General features: G+C 37.0%; 1 protein-coding gene and 1 pseudogene across 1 annotated transcript; one reads left to right on the forward strand and one right to left on the reverse strand.

The window, feature by feature from the left end:
* Positions 1–13,750, forward strand: part of LOC113105345 (butyrophilin subfamily 1 member A1-like) — a 35,049-nt pseudogene extending 21,299 nt beyond the window's left edge.
* Positions 13,751–18,813: 5,063 nt separating this feature from the next.
* Positions 18,814–21,490, reverse strand: LOC113105261 (E-selectin-like). Its single transcript, XM_026266316.1, has 5 exons — positions 21,331–21,490; positions 20,347–20,449; positions 19,527–19,898; positions 19,144–19,228; positions 18,814–19,052 (listed from the first exon to the last, which is right to left on the reverse strand). The coding sequence occupies exons 2-4, from the start codon at positions 20,378–20,380 to the stop codon at positions 19,212–19,214; spliced, it is 423 nt and encodes a 140-aa protein (XP_026122101.1). The 5' UTR covers positions 20,381–20,449; positions 21,331–21,490; the 3' UTR covers positions 18,814–19,052; positions 19,144–19,211.
* Between the last annotated feature and the right edge of the window lie 262 nt (positions 21,491–21,752).

Genomic DNA, 21,752 nt, shown 5'->3' on the forward strand with positions numbered 1-21,752 from the left:
AATTAATTAATTTGTATAATTCCTTATGCACTTAAATGCTCCCAACTTTTCCACCATGTTTTCACTCGAAACTAAACTACTCTGCGTGCCGTGTGCTTGTGAGACTGTTACTGAAAACTGTGCTTTATGCTGGACAGCATTTATTGTTGAATGTATTCAAATTACGTTAATCAAATATGGTTTTAATACGAATTAAATATGAAACATTAATACTAACTTTGGGGAGTTTTATCATGATTTATCATCAAACCAGTAATCATTCCATCCCTTGAAGCGATGTATGAAGCACAGAAGTCACTTTCAAAACAATATGTTTTCTGGTAAATCTGCTGTAAATGGTGAAATCTGTTCTCACACAGATTTTATGATTGTGTGGATTCCTTTTTAATGACTGGAAATTAATCACAAAGTTATGTGGAACAATGATAATAAATATTTAAAAGTCTGTGTCTTTGTCTGTTTCTCAGTGTCGTTGACTTTAGTGGTTCCTGGTGATCCTGTAGTGGCTCATGTGGGATCTACAGTGATTCTTCCCTGCTGGATCTCTCCTCCGGAGAACGCTGAAGCTCTGGAGATCCGCTGGTACCGTCACGATCAGTTCAACAACCCTGTTCTGCTCTATAATCATGGGAAGATCCAGGACGTCCAGGAGGAATCATACAGGAACCGAAGCTCACTGAAGCCATGGTCAGATCAGTCTGGTGGACTGAAGGATGGAGACGTCTCTCTACGGCTGGAGAAACTCACACTTCAGGATGAAGGTTCATTTCGCTGTTATGTGAGTGGAGACAAAGAATATGACAGTAAACAGGTGGCTCTCAAAATAACTGGTGAGTAGCCTGTTTTCTAAGCATCTACACCTCATTAATGTTTGGCCACAGTTCAGCCAAACATTAAAATTACTCCTCCTCAAACTCTCATTGAGGACTGTTGATGTAAAACTCATCCCCATAATGTGTGCACTAAATTTCAAGTCTTACAAATGCTTTATGTAAGAAACAGACTTTACTGTATCACCTTAACGTTACTATGATGCCTGATGGGGATTGCTTATCTAGCTACTATTAAACACAACAATTGCGAGTCTTCCCACTAGTGGTCAACCCATATGTGTGTTTTGACAGCTGATGCTGATATCTTGGAAAACGGGGCTGATAGATTGACAATGGCTTTTTTTTAAATAAATGTGTGAAATAAATATGCTTATAATTTAGATGCACAGAGGATGCAGTATGCACAGTGCTACACTCTGAACTCACATACCTGGACAATAACAACACGTATGTTAGGATGTTGTTTGTTGACTTCAGCTCAGCATTTAACACAGTCATTCCCTCCAAGCTGACCACCAAACCCGTAACCTGGACATTAACACCTCCCTTTACAACTGGAATATGGACTTTCTGACCAACAGACCTCAGCATGTTAGGTCAGGCCATACCCGCATCACCACCATCATACTCAACACAGGCGTACCACAGGGCTGTGTGCTGAGCCCATTCCTCGTCTCCCACTACACCCACGACTGCAAGCCTGTGCATGGATCCAACTCCATCATTACATTTGCAGATGACACCACAGTAATTGGCCTCATCAGAGACAATGATGAGACGTCTACAGAGAGGAGGTACAGAACCTGACTGCATAGTGCCTTGACAATGTGGACTTCAGGAAGAAGGAAGGAAGCACACATGACCCCATCCATATTAACGGGATGATTGTTGAATGTGTCTCCAACTTCTCTGAGGAACTGTCCAGGGGTCTCATTTACAAAAGTTGTGTACGCACAGAATAGGCATAGAAATTACTCATCCAATTTTGTACGCACATATCAGGATTTATTTTATCAGGACCATGCGTACACACTCTTTTTCCTGGCATGAGAAAATCAATGATGTAAGGAACGATTTAAAATCTGTTTTCATTTCAATATACATATTTACATTACATATTTCACTCTCATTAATGGAGATAAGTACTGAAAATACATAAAGTCATTACACAGAAGTAAAAAAAAAAAAAAGGATTCAGACATATTTAGTGGATCACTTTTCCTGTTGCATGCTGTTTTAATTAAAGCGAGGAGTGCTATAAGCTATTGCCATTGGACCTATTCAAACCAGAGAATGGACTGTTGGAACACTGAATCCAGCAATGTCCTCCATAATATCGAAGTAAGTTCACATAATTGATCATTTTTCTCACTAAAATATTTTCACATAGCATGAGATCTGCAGTTTAGTTTAAATATGAATTATTGTGCATAATCTCTACAACATATTTGAAGGATACAACTTGAAGAAAATGTTAATTTGCATTTTATTTTAAAAATAGGCTACGTTGTCAATGACTCATCAAGTCAGACAATTCTATTTACACCGCAATAAATATAGGCTGAAAATAACTAAAAGATGTTCACCTTATCAGCAAAACTGCATAAATTAAATTAAATTTAAATTGTTTAAAACAAATAAAATACTATTCGGCCAGTGGAAAGCAATGAGACAAACTATATTCTAAAATATTTATCTGATAACTATTTTAAACAGTTTTGTTTTTAGGGATTTTTATTTGTTATATATTTATGCTAAAAACTGGATGATTTTTAGCAATAAAGATTGTGTAGAGCACAAATAGCATTTATAGTCCGTATCTCATGTTTCCGTAATGTCTTGAACTTTTAACGGTGTTAAATATGGTGATAACATGGTAATTTCGGGGAGGAGCGAGGTTATGTACAGTATGTATGGACAATCTTGCCCTGACTGGGGTTTATAATGGGATTTTTGCGGGTTCTGGCATACACATGATTTAATAAACCTGAAAACTTTTGTGCCTACGTACATTTTTAGGATCAAATCTAAGGAGAGTTTTATAAATGAGACCCCTGGACCACAAACACCTCCAGCCTGGTCAAGAAGGCTCACCAGCGCATCTTCTTCCTCAGGACACTGAAGAAGAACCAGCTGTCTTCAGCCATCCTGGTGAACTTCTACCGGTGTGCGATTGAGAGCATCCTGACCAGTTGCATCACAGTCTGGTATGGGAACTGCTCAGTGGCTGACTGAAAGGCACTGCAGAGGGTAGTGGAAACCGCCCAACACATCACAGGGACACCACTTCCTGCTATTGAGGACATCCAGAGGAAATGCTGTCCACATCAATCTCGCAGGATTCTCAAGGACTCCTCTCACCCTGACCACAGACTGTTTAACCTTCTGCCCTCCGGGAGGCACTTCAGGTGCCTCCAGATAAGGACCAGCAGATTCAGGAACAGCTTTTTCCCTACAGCTCTCTCCTTACTGAACTCTGCCCTCTGACAATAAAGTTGAATCTAGTCTAATCTAATCTAATTTGGTACATGCGGTGAGTTCAAAGAAACCTCATTAAAACACAGACAAAATTAAGCAGGGTAGGTGTGCAACTGCACAGCATAATTGTTACAGATGTGGATCTAGTAAGCACATAGCAAATGCGTCTGACTGTCTGCTGTAGCTTCTAAAGTTAAATGCAATTCATGTGGCAAAGCAACATGAATGTCAACATCAAACTGTGAAGTTCTGCTTTAAGTGCAGATAAACAATATGAATTGTGACAGTTCTACAGACAGGATTAAGTGTCTAGTGCATATTTATACTGAGATAACAAGACCATTCTATGAAGATAAAGTTTGTAGTGGATACAGGCTATTAAGTACATTTACATTTACATTTAATCATTTAGCAGACTTACAAATGAGAACAATAAAAGCAGTCATGTCAACAAGAGAACAACAACAGTATACAAGTGCCATGACAAGTCTCAGTTAGTCTAAGTCCAAGAAAAAAAAGAAAAAGTGCTAGTATTAATTGGTTAAGTGCTGGCGAAAAAGATGAGTCTTTAGATGTTTCTTGAAAATGAGTAAAGCACCACATGGCAACTTCTGGAGGGCACATAGGATTTAACCAGTGAGTTTAGGTAAGTTGGTGCCATTCCAGTGGTCGTCTTGTAGGCTAGCATCAGTACCTTAAATTTGATGCGAGCGGCTACTGGTAGCCAGTGTAACCTGATGAGGAGAGGAGTAACGTGAGCTTTTTTGGCTCATTGAAGACAACCCTCGCTGCTGCATTCTGGATCAATTGCAGAGGCTTGACAGTACATGCAGGAAGAGCCAGGAGAGCATTACAATAGTCCAGTCTGGAGAGAACAAGAACTTGGACAAGAAGTTGTGTGGCTTGCTCTGAAAAGAAGGGTCTAATCTTCCTAATGTTGTATAAGGCAAACCTGCAGGACCGGGTAGTTGTAGCAATGTGGTCTGTGAAGCTTAATTGATGATCCATCACAACTCCTAGATTTCTGGCTGTCCTCGAAGGAGTAATGGTTGATGAACCCAGCTCTGTAGAGAAGTTGTGATGAAACGATGGGTTAGCTGGAATCACCAGTAGTTCAGTCTTTGTAAGGTTAAGCTGAAGGTGATGGTCATTCATCCAGCTAGAAATGTCACTCAGACAGGCTGAAATGCGAGCAGCTACCGTCGGGTCATCTGGCTGGAATGAGAAGTAGAGTTGGGTGTCATCAGCGTAGCAGTGATAAGAAAAGCCATGCCTCTGAATGACAGATCCTAAAGATGTCGTGTAGATGGAGAAGAGAAGTGGTCCAAGTACTGAGCCTTGAGGAACCCCAGATAGGTTTCTTGGGCTGCTTTGATATAGTTGGGATTGTTACATGGCATCAGTAAGAATGTCCACAAGTCCAATTACTGTCTGTCATAAAGGTTCAAGCCAGCTTACAAACAAAATGCAGTTGCATTTCTCTGTAATTGTGTATGGGTTTACAAATGTTTTTATTTTTATTAATTAAATAAAAGTAGAAGTAAAAACATGTGAGCACATGTGACTATGTAAATGGGGAAGTCGTGGCCTAGTGGTTTGAGAGTCTTACTCCTAACCCTAAGGTTGTGTGCTTGAGTCTTAGGCCGGCAATACCACGACTGAAGTGCCTTTGAGCAAGGCACCGAACCCACAACTGCTCCCTGGGCACCGCAGCATAAATGATAACCACTCCATCTGTACCACATGCTGTGTTGCCATGGTTTCATCTCTCTTCTCATGCAGGTGCAGTAAGGGAAAAACAGTCAGTTTGTAGCTAAGCTTCAACATGTCAGAAATTCATTAAATTGCTGGTTTAGAGACTCAAATCACCTCTTGTTACCACCAGGTACATGGCACAACAAATTTGCCCCAACTTAGCTTTAGATAGTGTGTTAAAACATATACTTGCTCTATGTGGTTTTCGTGATTGGAGTATATCTGCTCTCTCTCCTTCAGCTTTAGGATCCACTCCTGTCCTTGTTCCAAAGTCTCTTGATGATGGGCGTGTGAACATCAGCTGCAGGTCCAGTGGCTGGTATCCAGAGCCCAGTGTTACGTGGATGTGTGATGACAGAAGTGTTCACCGTCCTGGTGGAACGTCTCACATTCTTGGACCAGACGGGATGTTCCTTGTTCAGAGCTGGATGGCCGTCTCTTTCTCAGATGCTCAACAGATCTCATGTTCACTGTCCATCGTTACTGAAGAGTTCAAAGAAAGTAGGATTGACGTACAGGACATCATCTGGAAAGGAAATGACCAAGGTTTCTTTAACACAAGGACTTTTATACTTGCAGTAATGCAGTAATGCAGTAATTTTGTTCCTGTGACCTTATCTTAAGGTCTCTTTAAGTTTTATTTAGTTACAATTTGTTCAAATAACATATCGGCATATATTCTCAAATGCATGTTGCTGGTCTTATTTTCTCTGTCAGATTTATTTTTAGACATCTTTCCCTCTATTTTTCAACCATCTAATCAGTTCAAATTAAAAATATGTTATGTTTGTACTTTGTACTGTAATTAATTTGTATATGTTGCTTTGTGAAGGAGTTTTGATTCATCTGGTTTCTGTTTCTCAGTTGTTTCATCAGGTCCATGGAAAGCTCTGTTCTTCACTCTTCTCATATTTGCTCTTCTGGGTTTGATTGGCTTTATCCTGTACAAATACAGAGAGAAACTAACAGGTAACTAACAGACTTCATCTTCAGGTTTTATACATCCATCATGTCATGTGTTAATATTTCTGATCTGTTTTGTAGGGAAGAAACCAGTTGGTCAAAGTAAGTAACCTTAAATTAATTTAACATTAAAACAGTCATGAATAAGATTAATCCTATCAGGAAATGGTTGACTGTGGGGGAAAATTGGGAACAAATATTTTCTAATTTCTTTTAAAACAAATTATTATTATTATCATATGTAAAAAGAAAGATAAGTAAAGCAGCACAAGGCACATGGTAGATAGAGTGCAAACCAGTGAAGTAAACAGTGCAGATATAATGATTGTAGTGTAGTGCTTATTCAGTCGGATTAAAGTGTCAAAAATCTCATAGAGCAGTTCTTTATTTAAACAGACAGAAGAGTTGAATGAGGTCACTTAACTGCTGAATGAGGTAGTGAGCAGACAAGTACTGCACAAAGTGTCTGGGGCAGGTCACAGTGTGTTAGTGGGACTGGGGGGGGGGATTTCATTGTGTATTGCTGTACACCCAAAGTGCTTTAAAATCCTATGGCGGGGGTCTCCAGAGGAGAGAGAGTCATAGACCCAATTCTGTAGAAGGGAATATTAGGAGGCCGTCAGGACCCTGACATTGTACTGGGGCATTATGACCCACACAGAGCTCCCCCTGCTGGTCTCACTAACCTAACACCTCTTCCAGCAGCAACCTAGTTTTCCCAGGTCTCCCATCCACTTGGCAACCATTCTTGGGCAACAGGGCAATATGGTTTTGCTGTGGTGATAATTAAATCTAGAGAATAATAGTAATAATAATAATAAGAATAAGAATAATATATATGTGTGTGTGTGTGTGTGTGTGTGGTTTTCAGAGTCTGGAGTATTTGTGAAGCAGATTGGTAATAAAACTTTGCATTGATATTTTACTCTCTTTTTAGATTGTGTGGAAGAAGCTACACATGGACTGTTAAAAGGCGGTATGTGAAGACATTTGTTCTTTGCTGTACTTTTATAAGAACTGTAACTAATCATTACATTAACATCTATGTGCTTGTTGTAGCAGAAAACAAGTGAATATAACAGGTTTGTTAACTGAGTAGAATAATGTTGTAAATGAGAATGGAAATAGAATTAATAAAACAACAAAACACATTTTCAGAAGCAGTTTTTTCCCTCTAAAATCTAACATTATTTAATTTTCATTTCAGGTGAGAGAGATGGAAATACAGAAGAGCAGAGGAAACATGCAGGTTTGAGCCATCTCATATACATGAGGATTAATTCATGAAATTTTGCTTTATATATTTTTTCCTCAGAGGTGAGATCTCTATTGATCTGAAATAGTTAAAATGTAATTGAATGTGGTTTTCAGAGTCTGGAGTATTTGTGAAGCAGATTGGTAATACAACTTTGTATTGATATTTTACTCTTTTTAGATTGTATGGAAGAAACTGTGAAGAAAGTGATGAAAGACGGTATGTGAAGATGTTTTTCTTGTCCTTTTTAGGTCATATTTATTTCATGTTTTCACAACTTTTATTAACATTAAATTTTGAATAATGTTTATACTTAAAAAAGTATTGGTTCAAAATGCTAGGTATCCAATGGTCCACAAATATATACAGTCATGGCCAAAAATATCGGCACCCTTGGTAAATATGATCAAAGAAGGCTGTGAGAATGAATCTGCATTGTTAATCCTTTTTATCTTTTATTTAAAAAAAAAAAAATCACAAAAATGTATCCTTTCATTGGATAATAATAATTCAAAATGGGGGAAATATCATTATGAAATAAAGGTTTTTCTCAAATACTCATTGGGCACAATTATTGGCACCCCTAGAAATTCTTATGAGTTAAATATTTCTGAAGTATATTCCCATTCATATTCACAGTTTTGAGCACTCCAGTGTGATTATAAATATGCAATTATCCAGCCATGGATTCCTGTTTCACAGAAATATAAAGAGCAGGGAAAACAAAGCCCAAATTCCCTTGATCATCCATCACAATGAGAAAAACTAAAGAATATATTTCTGATGTGTAGCAAAAGATAATTTAGTTTCAAAAATTAAAATAATTTAAGTTAATTTGTTTTCCTCATTAATGTACACACTGCACCCCAAACTGACAGAAAAACTGAATTGTTGACATTTTTGCAGATTTATTAAAAAAGAAAAACTGAAATATCACATGGTCCTAAGTATTCAGACCCTTTGCTGTGACACTGTATATATTGACTAAAAGTCTAAAAAAAGGACCATGTGAGATCCTTCTGTTGACGTCCCAAATTTCCTCTTCGTAATGTTCTTAATGTGACCATAAAAGAGTCAAAATGGAACGTCCCCCTAAAGTCTTAAGGAGCATTGAACAGCAGCACTTTCTTAACCAAAAGAGGACATTTTAGGAATGTCCCTAATGTTCTGTAAAGGTTCTGGACTTTCGTCTCCTTTAGAGAACTTTTATGGAACATTGTGCAAGGTTGAGAGAACTTCCCCTCCTACGTCAGTAATCATTACATAAACATTGGTGTTGTAGCCGAAAAAAGATGAATATAACAGGTTTGTTGACAGAGTAGAATAATTGTGTGGAAACAGAATCAATTGAACAACAAAACACATTTTCAGATGCATTTTGTTCCCTCTAATATCTCACGTTATTTCTTTTTCATTTTAGTTGAGACATACGTAGATTTTGAAGATCCAAGGAGACAAGAAGGTATGAGTATGTCCATCTCAGTAATATATAAATATATATTTCAACAGTCCTGCTGTCACATAAGCAATATTCTCTTCTCATATTGAACTATTGTAATTATAATCATTAACTTTAAATGTTGTTAGCTGTTTTTTCCTCTCTAAAATCTAAATTATTTTTAGTTTGTTTTAGTTGTGGGAGACATAAATATAGAATATTCTAAGAAACATGCAGGTATGAGTATGTCCATGTGTAAACACAAGGCTCGCAAAATGTCAAATTCCCTGGTAGCCCTTCGAGCAGGCATTCTTCAGGTTTTGAAATGAATTTAACTAGCTTGAAAAAAAAGAAAAGACATGATCTGAACTTTACATTTTAGAGACCAGTAAAATGTCACAATACTGGCACCCGTGTTGGTGTGTAAAGCAAGGCAGACGACAGAGGAAATATACAAATAACCTGTAGGTGGCGATGTAACGAGAAGCTCAAGCCCACATAAGCCAATCAGAATCCCGAAGATCACATGTAAACATGGGTCGCACTTCTGACGTAGGTGCGAGCTCTGGCACATACTGTGACGTTGGCTGCCTAAACACCCGTTTGTCTCAGTTTGCACGCGGACATGAAAACGAAGGTTTTCACAATCTCCACTCTGGCCAGAGTTTTTAGAAAGAATAGTTTGCGTGTAAACGAAGGGCGCAAACGAAGGGAAATATCTTCGGTTTTAATAATAAAAAAAAAAACATTTACATGTAAACGGGGCCTCAGTAAGAACAGGAGAACAGAAGTTGAATAATGTTGTAGATGAGAGTGGAAATAGAATTAATAAAACAACAAACACATTTTCAGATGCTATTTTTGCCCTCTAAAATCTAACATTATTTATTTTTAATTTTAGGTGAGAGGGATGGAATTATAGAAGAGCAGAGGAAACATGCAGGTTTGAGTATGACCATGTGTAAAAATCATCTACATGATATCATATACATGAGGATTAATTCATATTCATTTTTGTTTTATGTATTTGTTCCTCAGAGGTGAGATTTCTATTGACCTGAAAGAGTTAAAATGTAATTGAATGTGGTTTTCAAAGTCTGGAGTATTTGTGAAGCAGATTGCTAATAAAACTTTGCATTGATATTTTATCTTTATTTTAGATTGTGAGGACAAAACTATGAAGAAAGTGATGAAAGACGGTATGTAAAGATGTTTGTTCTTAGCTGTACTTTTATAAGAACTGTAACTATCCTGTTAGAAATATTACGTTCCCAGAACATCCTCACTGGTGTCTAGGACGGCACCTAGTAACTTAACGATGAGTCAGAGACGTTCGGATCCATGTGCAGTACTTTATTAACAGAATGGTCAAACAGGCAATGTTTATAGAACAGCATCAGGTACGCAGAGAATATCCAAAATCAGAAACAGTACCAGGAAAAGGTCGGGGCAGGTGGCAGAGAATCAAAGTCAGTATACACAATCCCAAGACAAACACTAGGAAACTGCTCGGAAATGCCAGACAGAACTAAACAAGACTTCGCAATGTGAGTGTGGATGAGTGCAACCTTTATAGTGTCACTTATAGGAAACAGGTGTGGTTCAATAATGAATTCCTAGGCAGGGGTTTATGGGAAATGAAGTCCAGGGTGTACTGTGTCGTGTGAAAGTCTGTGTGGTGAATAAACGGATGTACAGTGACCGGATCATGGCAGTAACATCCCCAGAATGTTCTGAGACGGTCATGATGTCATGATGAGTTCTTTAAAGGTATGGGGATGTAATTTGGAGGAACTTCATGGAACATTCAGGACGTTCTGGAAACCATTCCTATAGGATATTCCCTATTGGCCTCTGTACATTCCCAGAACATTTACAGGAGCAGCCTAGAATGTTATTTTCTTGTCCTATTTAGGTCATATTTTTTTCATGTTTTCAATTATCAAAAAAAGATAATGTAGCTTCACAAATTAGTGAAGTGGCTTTAAGAAAAGATCTAGAGCAGTGGAAATTCCCATTTCCACCATCAGGGCAATAATTAAGAATTTCCAACCAACAGAAAATGTTATAAATCTGCCTGGAAGAGGACTTGTGTCTATATCGTCCTAATGCACAGTGAAGAGGTCAGTTTGAGTAGCTATCCAAGGGTCACAGCTGGAGAATTGCAGGAAATAGTTGAGTTTCTGGTTCAGAAAACCTTGAAAACAATTGTCAAACAGAAGCTACATCAACACATGTTGTTTGGGAGGGCTTCAGGAAAAATTCTCCTAGCTCATCCAAAAACACACTAAAGCATATTCAGTTATCAGACATGACTGGAACTTCAAGTGGGACTGGCTCCTATGGTGAGATGAAACAAAAAAAAAAGCTTTTTTAGCAGCAAACACTCAAGATTTGTTGTTTGGTGAAGATAAAAGCACCCCATGTGTAGAATGAAATATACTGCTGTATTTCTGATGTTGTGGGCCTGTACTTCTGCCGGAGGTCCTGGACATCTTGTTTAGATACGTGGCATCATGGATTCTATCAAATACCAACAGATAAAAAATCAGTAAGTTCAAGATTCAAGATTTTTATTCGTCACATATAAAATTATATATAGCATATATAACCAGCAGTGAAATGTGAGAGTGACTGACTCTGTTAGAAATCTCATAATGGACCATGCTTGGATCTACCAACTGTACAGTAACCCAAACAAAAACCTCAAAAACAACACCGAAATTGGTCACTGAGCTCACAACCAAGCTTCTGTTATAGTCGTTCCAGTCCTCTGACCTGAACCCTACAGAAAATGAGAGTAGTGAACTGAAGATGCACTGAATTTTTTTAATAAAAGATCAAAATGATTAACAATGCAGATGCATTTTCACAGCCTTCTTTGATCATTTTTAGCAAGGGTGCCAATGTTTTTGGCCATGACTATTTATTTATATATTGACTAAAAGTCTAAAAAAGGACCATGTGAGAACCTTCTGTTGACGTCCCAAATTTCCTCTTCGTAATGTTCTTAATGTGACCATAAAATAACCAAAATGGAACGTCCCCCTAAAGTCTTAAGGAGCATTGAACAGCAGCACTTTCTTAACCAAAAGAGGACATTTTAGGAATGTCCCTAATGTTCTGTAAAGGTTCTGGACTTTCGTCTCCTTTAGAGAACTTTTATGGAACATTGTGCAAGGTTGAGAGAACTTCCCCTCCTACGTTGGTAATCATTACATAAACATTGGTGTTGTAGCCGAAAAAAGATGAATATAACAGGTTTGTTGACAGAGTAGAATAATTGTGTGGAAACAGAATCAATTGAACAACAAAACACATTTTCAGATGCATTTTGTTCCCTCTAATATCTCACGTTATTTCTTTTTCATTTTAGTTGAGACATACGTAGATTTTGAAGATCCAAGGAGACAAGAAGGTATGAGTATGTCCATCTCAGTAATATATAAATATATATTTCAGTTGCAGTCAACAGTCCTGCTGTCACATAAGCAATATTCTCTTCTCATATTGAACTCCTCTAATTATTTTTGTTAGTTAACTGTAGATGTTTTTACCTATAGTTTGTTCACTCTAAAATCTCAAATTATATATTTTTCATTTTAGTTGAGAGAGACATAAACATAGAATAATAAAGCAATATTCTCTTCTCATATTGAACTATTATACTTACGTTTGTGTGATTCATATAAATGTAGATGTTGTTAGCTATAGTTTATTTTCCCTCTAAAATCTCAGATTTTTTATTTTTCATTTTAGCCGTGGGAGACATAAACATAGAAGAACTGAGGAAACATGCAGGTATGACATCATCTCAGTTAAAGGAGACATAACACCGTTTCAGTCATCTCATGCTAATCTTGAGTACCTGTAGAGTAGAATTGCCTCCTTTATATCTCCAAAGAGTCTTTAGTTTTATTATATGTGTAAAAGATACAGCTTTACGATTTTCTCTGAAAACAACCGAGCTCCTAAAGGCATGACGTGGGCAGAGAGACAAACATTTACATACCATTTTTTTTCTTCTTCTTTTTCTTTTTCTTTTTTCTTTTATACATACTACCTGTTGTTCTGAATCTTGGCTGGGAACTTTTTTTTATTGCTGGGACCGCTCCATCTTTGAGTATCAACAAATATGCAAATCCAGTGTCAAACTGGGCCTTGTTTATAAAACTGAAATAACGTGAACAAACATATTTTGCTCTGCAATTGCAATAGAATGCATGCAATTGCATTAAACCTCCCCTTCAAATGTGCATACATGTTATCATATATGTGTAAATATCATCTCATATAAACAAGGATTAATAATTGTTTCTCATTGTTTTTTTTTTTTTGTTTTTTTTTCACAGTTGAGATCACTATTGACCGAGAGCGTCTACATCCAGATCTGAAGGTTTCTCAGGACTGTAAAACTGTGAGGGACAGTCCAGATTATAAACGCACTGGGGATGAATTTCCAATTCATTTATGTGCTTTTGGAGCCCAAAGATTCTCCTCCGGTCGACACTATTGGGAGGTAGAACTGGCACAAGAAAATACTCCTCCCAAAAACTACTGGTTAATTGGTGTGGTGAAAGATGGAAATTTAACTGCAAGAGACAGATCTGGTTTTACTCCATTCTACGGTTTCTGGTTCTTGTATTCAGACGGTCCTAATGGCTTTGAAATCAACACTAATCCATCAGTTAAACTCTCTCTGACTCCGAGACCTGAGCGACTGGGAGTTCTGTTGGATTATGGCGGTCAGCTGTCATTTTACAACATCAAAGAGAGAAAACATCTCCTGACCATTAAAACCAAATTCTCTGGACCAGTCCGTCCTCTCTTCAATCCTGGAGCTGGTGATCAGAGCGAGATTAGAATTCTGGATTGTACAAAACCCTGAAGAACCATCTGCAGACTCCAGTCAGCCTTTACTGAGTAATAACAGCGCAGACGGGAAAGCGGTCAGTCTATGCAGCATGAGCCGGAAACAGAATTGATTGGTTCTTTTTTATTTTTTTTTATTAATGCCAAGGTACCAAATATAAATTACAGAGAATGTCAATATTGCATACAAAGAAATGGCATTACATGCAAAGTTTAATTTACAAATGTAAACATAAAAAAAATAAAAATAAAATAAATAAAAATAATACTTAACAAATGATTTAAGAAAATAAAATAAAAAGATTAAACAGCCTTAAGGTTTTTGGAAGATTAAATAGTTTGGATATACTGTTGAACCGCTAAAAAAAAAAAAAAAAAAAAAAAAAAAATCAAACCAGTTATTAAAAAAAAAAGAATCTCTTATATAAAATGTCTTGATTGTTTCAAATGAAGTACCGCTGAGGGGTGCTTAAAAATGAATGACCATACAAGTAATGCCTTTATGAAATTAAGATAAATTGTAAGGGATTCTAGCAATATTATAATTACAGATCAATAGGAAAAGGGAGACCAGCTAATTTGGAAAATAAGTAATTGAGGATAAAATTCCAGATTAAGTTGACAGAAAAACTGTCTTATCCAATTAATTTAGTTCAAAGAAGAGAAATCAAGGAAATTATACCCACCATAATCATATGTGTTCATTAATAACCAACTCTTTATTACCTTTGTTACAACATTCAGTGTATAGAAAATAACCATCATGACAGATATTCACAGTTTTATAAACTGTAAAATGAAACAAGCTACAATTTGAGACCAGAAATGCAGTAACTGTAACAGTAAATAATAAGTATAATAAGTATAATAATGATGATGATGATGATGATAAAGATGATGCACCCGTTTGTAAGGAAGCTTGTGAATTAATGCCTCTATCCAATGCTGTCACGTCACCTGACAAAAGAACGAATGTAGGTTCAAGCCTTTCAACAGTGTTTTACTATTATTATTAAACAATACAAACATTAAAACAATAAGGAATTACACTTAAAATCATAAAGGCAAAAAATATATTATAATAATAGTAATAATATACACACAGATTTGTTGCCAGGGTAACTCCAGTCTATGGTCAAAGCTTATGGGTCTGTCACGTGATTAAGGAACGACTCAAACCCAAAAGACTCATGAGATGAACCAAGCCATTCTCTTTCCGGCTCAGACTGCATTGGTTAACTCAAACTCAAAGATTTATCAGAGAAGAGGTGAGGTGAGCTTGTCATAGACTGAAGACCCAGGTCAACAATGAATTCATCTTTTCTGTTTATTATAGCGTTATAGTTTTGTATTGTTTGTGGTGTGATCAACGTTTGCATAGTAGTACTAGTAGACGTTAGGGAAGTAACATGTAACATTTTAATTATATTTGATAAAATGAACTAAATTAACATAATGACTCGGAAAAAAAAGATTTGTTGATTTTGCTGAACGAGACTCAAAGGTCCGAGTGGGTAAAATGATCTGAACGTCCCATCATTAATGAGTATCATCTCCGTTTCCCCTTAAGAGCCTGTTTGGCTCGTGCCATGGTGAATTTGATATTTCCCGGCGGAATTTGCAAGTGCAAAGACAGAACGCGTCTCCGAGATGAAACAGAGCTGCTCGTGCACGAACAAATGGGTAGCCTGATTCTGACACATGCAATGACTATTTATTATGGCATCTAGGCATTTTTATATTTATGTAGCCAACACAATCATATTCTTTTACATTGAGGTCCTTTAGTTTTTAATATTTGGCATGTTTGTGTGCTGCTATGCATCCTTGTGTGTGTAATAAACAGAGTGTGGACCCATCTAACATGCTCTTTAAATAACAAAAAAACAACTGCGCCGTTGACTTTAGACTTTAGAACAGGTTTGAGTTGGGCTATGGCACAGTTTATTGTCAGTTCCTCAAAATAGCAACGTGCCAAGAATGCGCTTGAACACACCTCTTTATTAGACCAGCACACCCATGAGCGCACAAATGCATTTGTTATTTAAACAACGGGGCGCAGGATGGGGAAATGGGAACTACATTGGACTGAAACTAGATATATGATCACACCAACATACTATAATAAATGAAAGTTAACAATATATTAACAAAAAACCTACTATGAGGGCTCAAACACATACAAGTAAATAAATTATAATTAAATTGTATTATTTATAAATTACAGTTGTCTAGACAGTTACCTATGATTATGATTTTATTAATACAGTTGTCTGATTGATTCTATAGTCAAGCATTCAGAAATCATAAAATACAATAGAGCAGTTTTACTACGATAACCATGGATACTTTTGGTAAGGGTTGTGATGTCTACATATTTTTCTGAAGATATTAAAGAGGCTGTAGCATTTCTATCGCAAAAAGGTTGCCAAAAATGAAAGATGTGTATATTTGAATGAAATGTTTGGTCAATATTAAAGAAGGATCTGATCGTCCTGTACGTGTAACAGCAGCAGTTATCAGGCCTTTGGTGCTCTTTGCAGGCATTTGTAATAATGTAAATTGTTTATTTTGTATTACATTATGTATTTTAACAGAGTTATTCAATGAAACCATATTATTATTTGTAATTAACCAGTAGCCTTGTTGTTTTATAAAATACATTTTAAGTCATGGAAACTACAATATAAAGTCAGATGGGTTGTTGGTGGTGGGGGAATTATTACAGAGATTAAAACACTTTACTAACATCAAGAGTCAAAAGAGTTTCACAGGCTGCCTGAAAGTATTTCTCTTTTCTCTGTGCTGGACTGTGCTGATGTCTTTTCCCTGATACAGCCGAGTTCACCATTAATTATGATGATCATTTGTATTCAGTCGTAAACATGAGATGAGAGCGAGCGCAGATTCAGGAATGATGAGTCACGTGTGCTTACTGCCTACTGCGTTCATCATGAAATGAATTTTTTACAGTTATATATACTATATATCTTCATGTTTCGATTTTTATTTATGTATATGTACATGTACAGGTATATCTCAAATTAGAAAGTCGTGGGAAAGTTTATTTCAGTAATTCAACTCAAATTGTGAAACTTTTGTATTAAATAAATACAATGCACACAGACTGAAGTAGTTTAAGTCTTTGGTTCTTTTAATTTTGATTATTTTGGCTCACATTTAACAAAAACCCACCAATTCATAACAAATCTCAACTAACAAATTAGAATATGGTGAAATGCCAATTAGCTAATCAACTCAAAACACCTGCAATTGTGTAAAAAAAAAAAAAAAATTCTTGCATGTTATTAAATCTTAAATAAAAAATAAAACAGACCTTGTTAAAAGAGGATATTTAGAATTGATGATGACTGGAGCTGCCCTGCAGCATGTGAGCTTGTGTTGTGTAAGAAATATATGATTATGATGTTTGTAATTGAATAAAAAGACATGATTTATGGGGAGAAATCATTGTTAGCTTTCACTGTTATGTGAAACAAAGCCATCTTACCCCAGACATGCTGAATAATGTTCATGTCTGGTGGCTGGACTGGCCAATCCTGGAGCATCTTGACCTTCTTTGCTCAATATTGAACCTTTTCACAATATTCTAATTTTGGACAAACTGTTCTTGTAGATACAGGGGTTTCTGGTGACCGGTTCTTATGTAGCTCTGCTGCAGTTGAAAAAGGGCTGGCCCTGGACTGTCGAACCAATTAATGATCCTCTCAAACAGTTGTCTTACAGGGTCTGCCTGACCTGGGCTTCTCATGAACTTCACCTGTTTCTTCAAATTTTTTTTTTTTACTTTTACACTGTTGTTATTATTCAGGTTAGGCAAGTTCAAGTTCATTCTGCTACACGTGTGGACATACAGTGGAACGAAATGTTGTGTCTCACAAGACTACGGTGTTACACAGTGCTCTTGCAGTTAAAATCTAGATTAAAGACCCATCTCTTTAACCTGGCTTACACATAACATACTAATATGCTTTTAATATCCAAATCTGTTAAAGGATTTTTAGGCTGCATTAATTAGGTAAACCGGAACCGAGAAGCGGAGACCAGGACAAGATCCCCTGTAAAGACCTTGTCTCAGAGGAGCACCAGGACAAGACCACAGGAAACAGATGATTCTTCTGCACAATCTGACTTTGCTGCAGTCTGGAATTGAACTACTGGTTTCGTCTGGTCAGAGGAGAACTGACCCCAACTGAGCCTGGTTTCTACCAAGGTTTTTTTCTCCATTCTGTCACCGATGGAGTTTCGGTTCCTTGCCGCTGTCGCCTCTGGCTTGCTTAGTTGGGGTCACTTCATCTACAGCGATATCATTGACTTGATTGCAAATAAATGCACAGACACTATTTAACTGAACAGAGATGACATCACTGAATTCAATGATGAACTGCCTTTATCTATCATTCTGCATTATTGAGACACTGTTTTCCAAATGAATGTTGTTCAGTTGCTTTGATGCAATGTATTTTGTTTAAAGCACTATATAAATAAAGGTAAAGAACAATTTTTAGATCTACATTGCTAACTATCTATGTGTTAATCTAAGCGGTGATCTAACTGTGCATATGCTATAAATAATTGAATATAGATACACTTAACCTAAAACAGACTTTACAAGTACTTTACATAATATCTGTGCATGATATTGTGCAAAAGAGGTATTTAATGTTAAGAAGCAAGCAGTGCAGTATGATTTGAGATTAATTCACGAGCAATCATTTGTTCTCTTATTTAGTCCTTGTGACATGTTTATAAGAAAGTATCTGGTGCGTATTGAGAGGAAAGAGTGTTTTTATCTGCAGGTGGTTTGTCCAGCCCTCTCAGCTGTGTGTAGCACACTCAGAATAGCACAATGTTCTTGAGGTTTTCAAATATACTCAAATATTTGTTTTATTGACTCTTTCACAGCTCTTCAGTGTAGTTCTCAGATAATTGTTGTTTAGTTTAGTTTCACTGAGCTCCCTCTACAGGACAGGTGTTGACCTGCATGTGTCAATCTTGCTTTCCACTTTACATTTATTTTGAATTTGATTTAGTTTTTTTTTTTTTCTGCTTAGAACTTTACACTCCTGCAACATTCAAAAACCAACTCTAACAATGCAAAAGAAGCATTCAAAACACAGCTAAAAGGACAATCAGCATAAGATCGAAGGATGATTGTGTTTTTAATTCTAGTTATTATGAAGAATTTCCCAATAATAGTATTTTTGAATTTAATACAAAAAAAGCCTAATAGTACAGAAGTGCACATTACAGATGTCTCAGACTGCTAAACTACACCAAAGCGATTATGAGCCGCTCAGTTCGTGGTTCTCCTGCAGGACACATTAAAAGCATCACTCTTCTGATACCACATCTTGTGAAAGACATGTTCTCCAGAAGACTCCTTCCACGAGGGCTTGGCATCTGTCAGACCATTTTCCTTCAGTGTCTGCTCAAACTGAAGGACAGAAACAGACTTTTATCACTCAGTACTCTTGTTAAGTTTATCATCATTGTCATAGATTTAATTTACAGTATATTAAACTCACCTTTGCTAAAATCTTACTCTTCACTGCAGGATCATTCACATTTTGGCTTGATTTTACCTCCAGTCTCACTATCTGTCTCTTTTCTCTGTAAGACACATGATGAAGCAAACAACCAGGCCAATATCAACATATATTCAGTATAAACAACTCAAAAAACAACAAATTTATCATTTGTTTTAGAAGTCTTTAGCAAAATATGCTCTACATTGATTTAAAATATACTCTACATTGATCTTTTTTGATGCATGAATAGCACTTCGTTCATCCTTGGTACTCACAGACTGACCATGGTGTTATTGTAAAGATCTGACAGGTAACATGACTTGTTTTCAGTTAAATGAAGTGCAATGGTTTGACATTGACTGTGTCTGCTCAGAACTCACTAGTGTAGCACAGAAATGGTAATTTATCTGTACACCACCAGTCGCTCCAGTATCCTTTCGGAGACGTGCACACACAGTACTGAACGCCATCCACGTTGTTCGGTTGTGAAGGATCCCATGATGTGAAGAGGTCTTTGCTCCCATCGGACCAGACCCAGACCCAGGGAAAATACTCATCCGTCCGATAGAGCCCAATCCACATTAAACTGACTAAACCACTGGGAAGAGACTGTAACAGCTCGTCCATGTCCGTCCGGTCATTTAAGGTGACGAGATCGGTGTGGTGCTGTCTGCAGTAGCTCCGAGCATCGGTCCAGTTCATCTTCTCAGAAACTAAGGTGAACACATCAGAGTTCACACTGGAGCTCAGAGCTGCGGAGAGAGACAATGATCCGTTTATAGCATTAGAATGTTTAGGAAATAGGGAAATGCATTAGTAAAGTTTAAAGTAGCAACATTCCTTTGGAATTCTCTTTAGATCAACGATCCCAGGTGAAAAAAGTACAACATTACCATTTTTGGACACCATTAATATGAACTAAAATTAGGTTTTAATACTATTTCTATATTGAAAAAAAAAAAAAATATCTAGTCATCCCTTGTACTACAAGTGGTATCTACTGAATGATCTTTCAGAGGGAACGTCTGGATGCTTTCTGACATTTTTTTCCTCGCTGTTCCGAGGAAAATTTTAATGGAATTCAGAAATTATGAAAACCCATAATAAACTCAACATTTCTTTTTTTTCCCTCACAATTAAAATTTTTGGTAAATTTTTTTTTTGGGGGAAATGATAATTTCCAAGACCAATGAAACTCACCTGATATGAGCACGAAGGTCAAATCAATCCTCATGATGACCCACAAATACTCCAACTGCTCTTTTCAAAAGACAATAGTGCTTGTGTGTGATCTTGCCACTTTCTAAACCCACATATATATATTTACATATTTTACATTGAAAATAACATTCAAAGAGAGAGAGCAGAGATTTCCATGACACTTAAGTCACACATGAGCTTGCACTCGAACAGCATCTGCATGAACAATAACACATCAGCCAGAAAACACACACTGATAACATGGTAAACACAGGGCCTTCGCGATATACGCTGAAAAACTGTCTAGAAAGTGAAGTAGAAAAATAAACAGGGCTGTAAAACCTTGGTGTCTTTTAAAACCCAACACAATCGCATGGCAATCCATAACTATAATCAGTACCACTGTATAAACACTGTTTTGATTAAAATATTAGCAGAAATAGCAGTAAATCATAGTTACTCCACACCTTTAAACCAAATTAATTAAATGCAGCATCATCTTTTTTAGGATTTATTTGAGTATCAGGGACACTCATTTGCTTTATCCCCTGTAGTTTGATGGTGTGTTACAGATGACTGACCAGTCAAAGCAGCCAGTCAAGCAGATGATGTAGGGATTGCGTTTGTTTGCTTTCCTCATTCAAACTGATTGTTTTTTTCCAAATGAATACGATTGACAAAAAAACAAAAAAAATATATATATTTGTGAAATAAATAGTCTCAATTTCCCTTCTTATCTTTAATCATGTGGTGGAAACATCCTTCCACGGAAAAGCCCTTCGGATATTACTGGAGATAAAAAAATTAAATAAAAAAATTAAACAGCAAAGAGGTTATTAAAGCCAGGCATCATTTTGTTTATGCTAAATATGATTTGCTATATATCTGTTGATTTGAGTGTGAATTATGAGCAGGACGTGTTGTTTGTGAGACTGATCTCCAGACGTGCAGAAACACACTCCAGACGCGTGAGATCAGACTGACCTGGAGGTCTGAGGAGGTCAAGAATCACACACGGTTTACACACCTCCAGAAACACCAGTCCAGATCCATCAGCCAAACTACACAACAGATAACACCGGTCACGTAAAAGAGTGCACAGAGAGAGAGTCATCTGTGTGTGTCTCTCTATCTCTCTCTCTCTCTCTCTGTGCGTGTGTGTGTGTGTTACTGATGTTAGCAGACGGCGGCCGTGTTCCCGTCTCGTCGTCTCTGTTTCTTCAGCAGCTGGATGTGGCAGTAGAGCTTGATGACACAGACACACACACACACACACACACACACACACAGACACACACAGAGAGACACACAGAGAGACACACACACAGTGAGACACACAGAGAGACACACACACACACACAGAGAGACACACACACACACAAAGAGACACACACACACACACATAT

This window comes from Carassius auratus, chromosome 7 (genome assembly GCF_003368295.1).
Source record: "Carassius auratus strain Wakin chromosome 7, ASM336829v1, whole genome shotgun sequence".
Taxonomy (NCBI): Eukaryota; Metazoa; Chordata; class Actinopteri; order Cypriniformes; family Cyprinidae; genus Carassius; species Carassius auratus.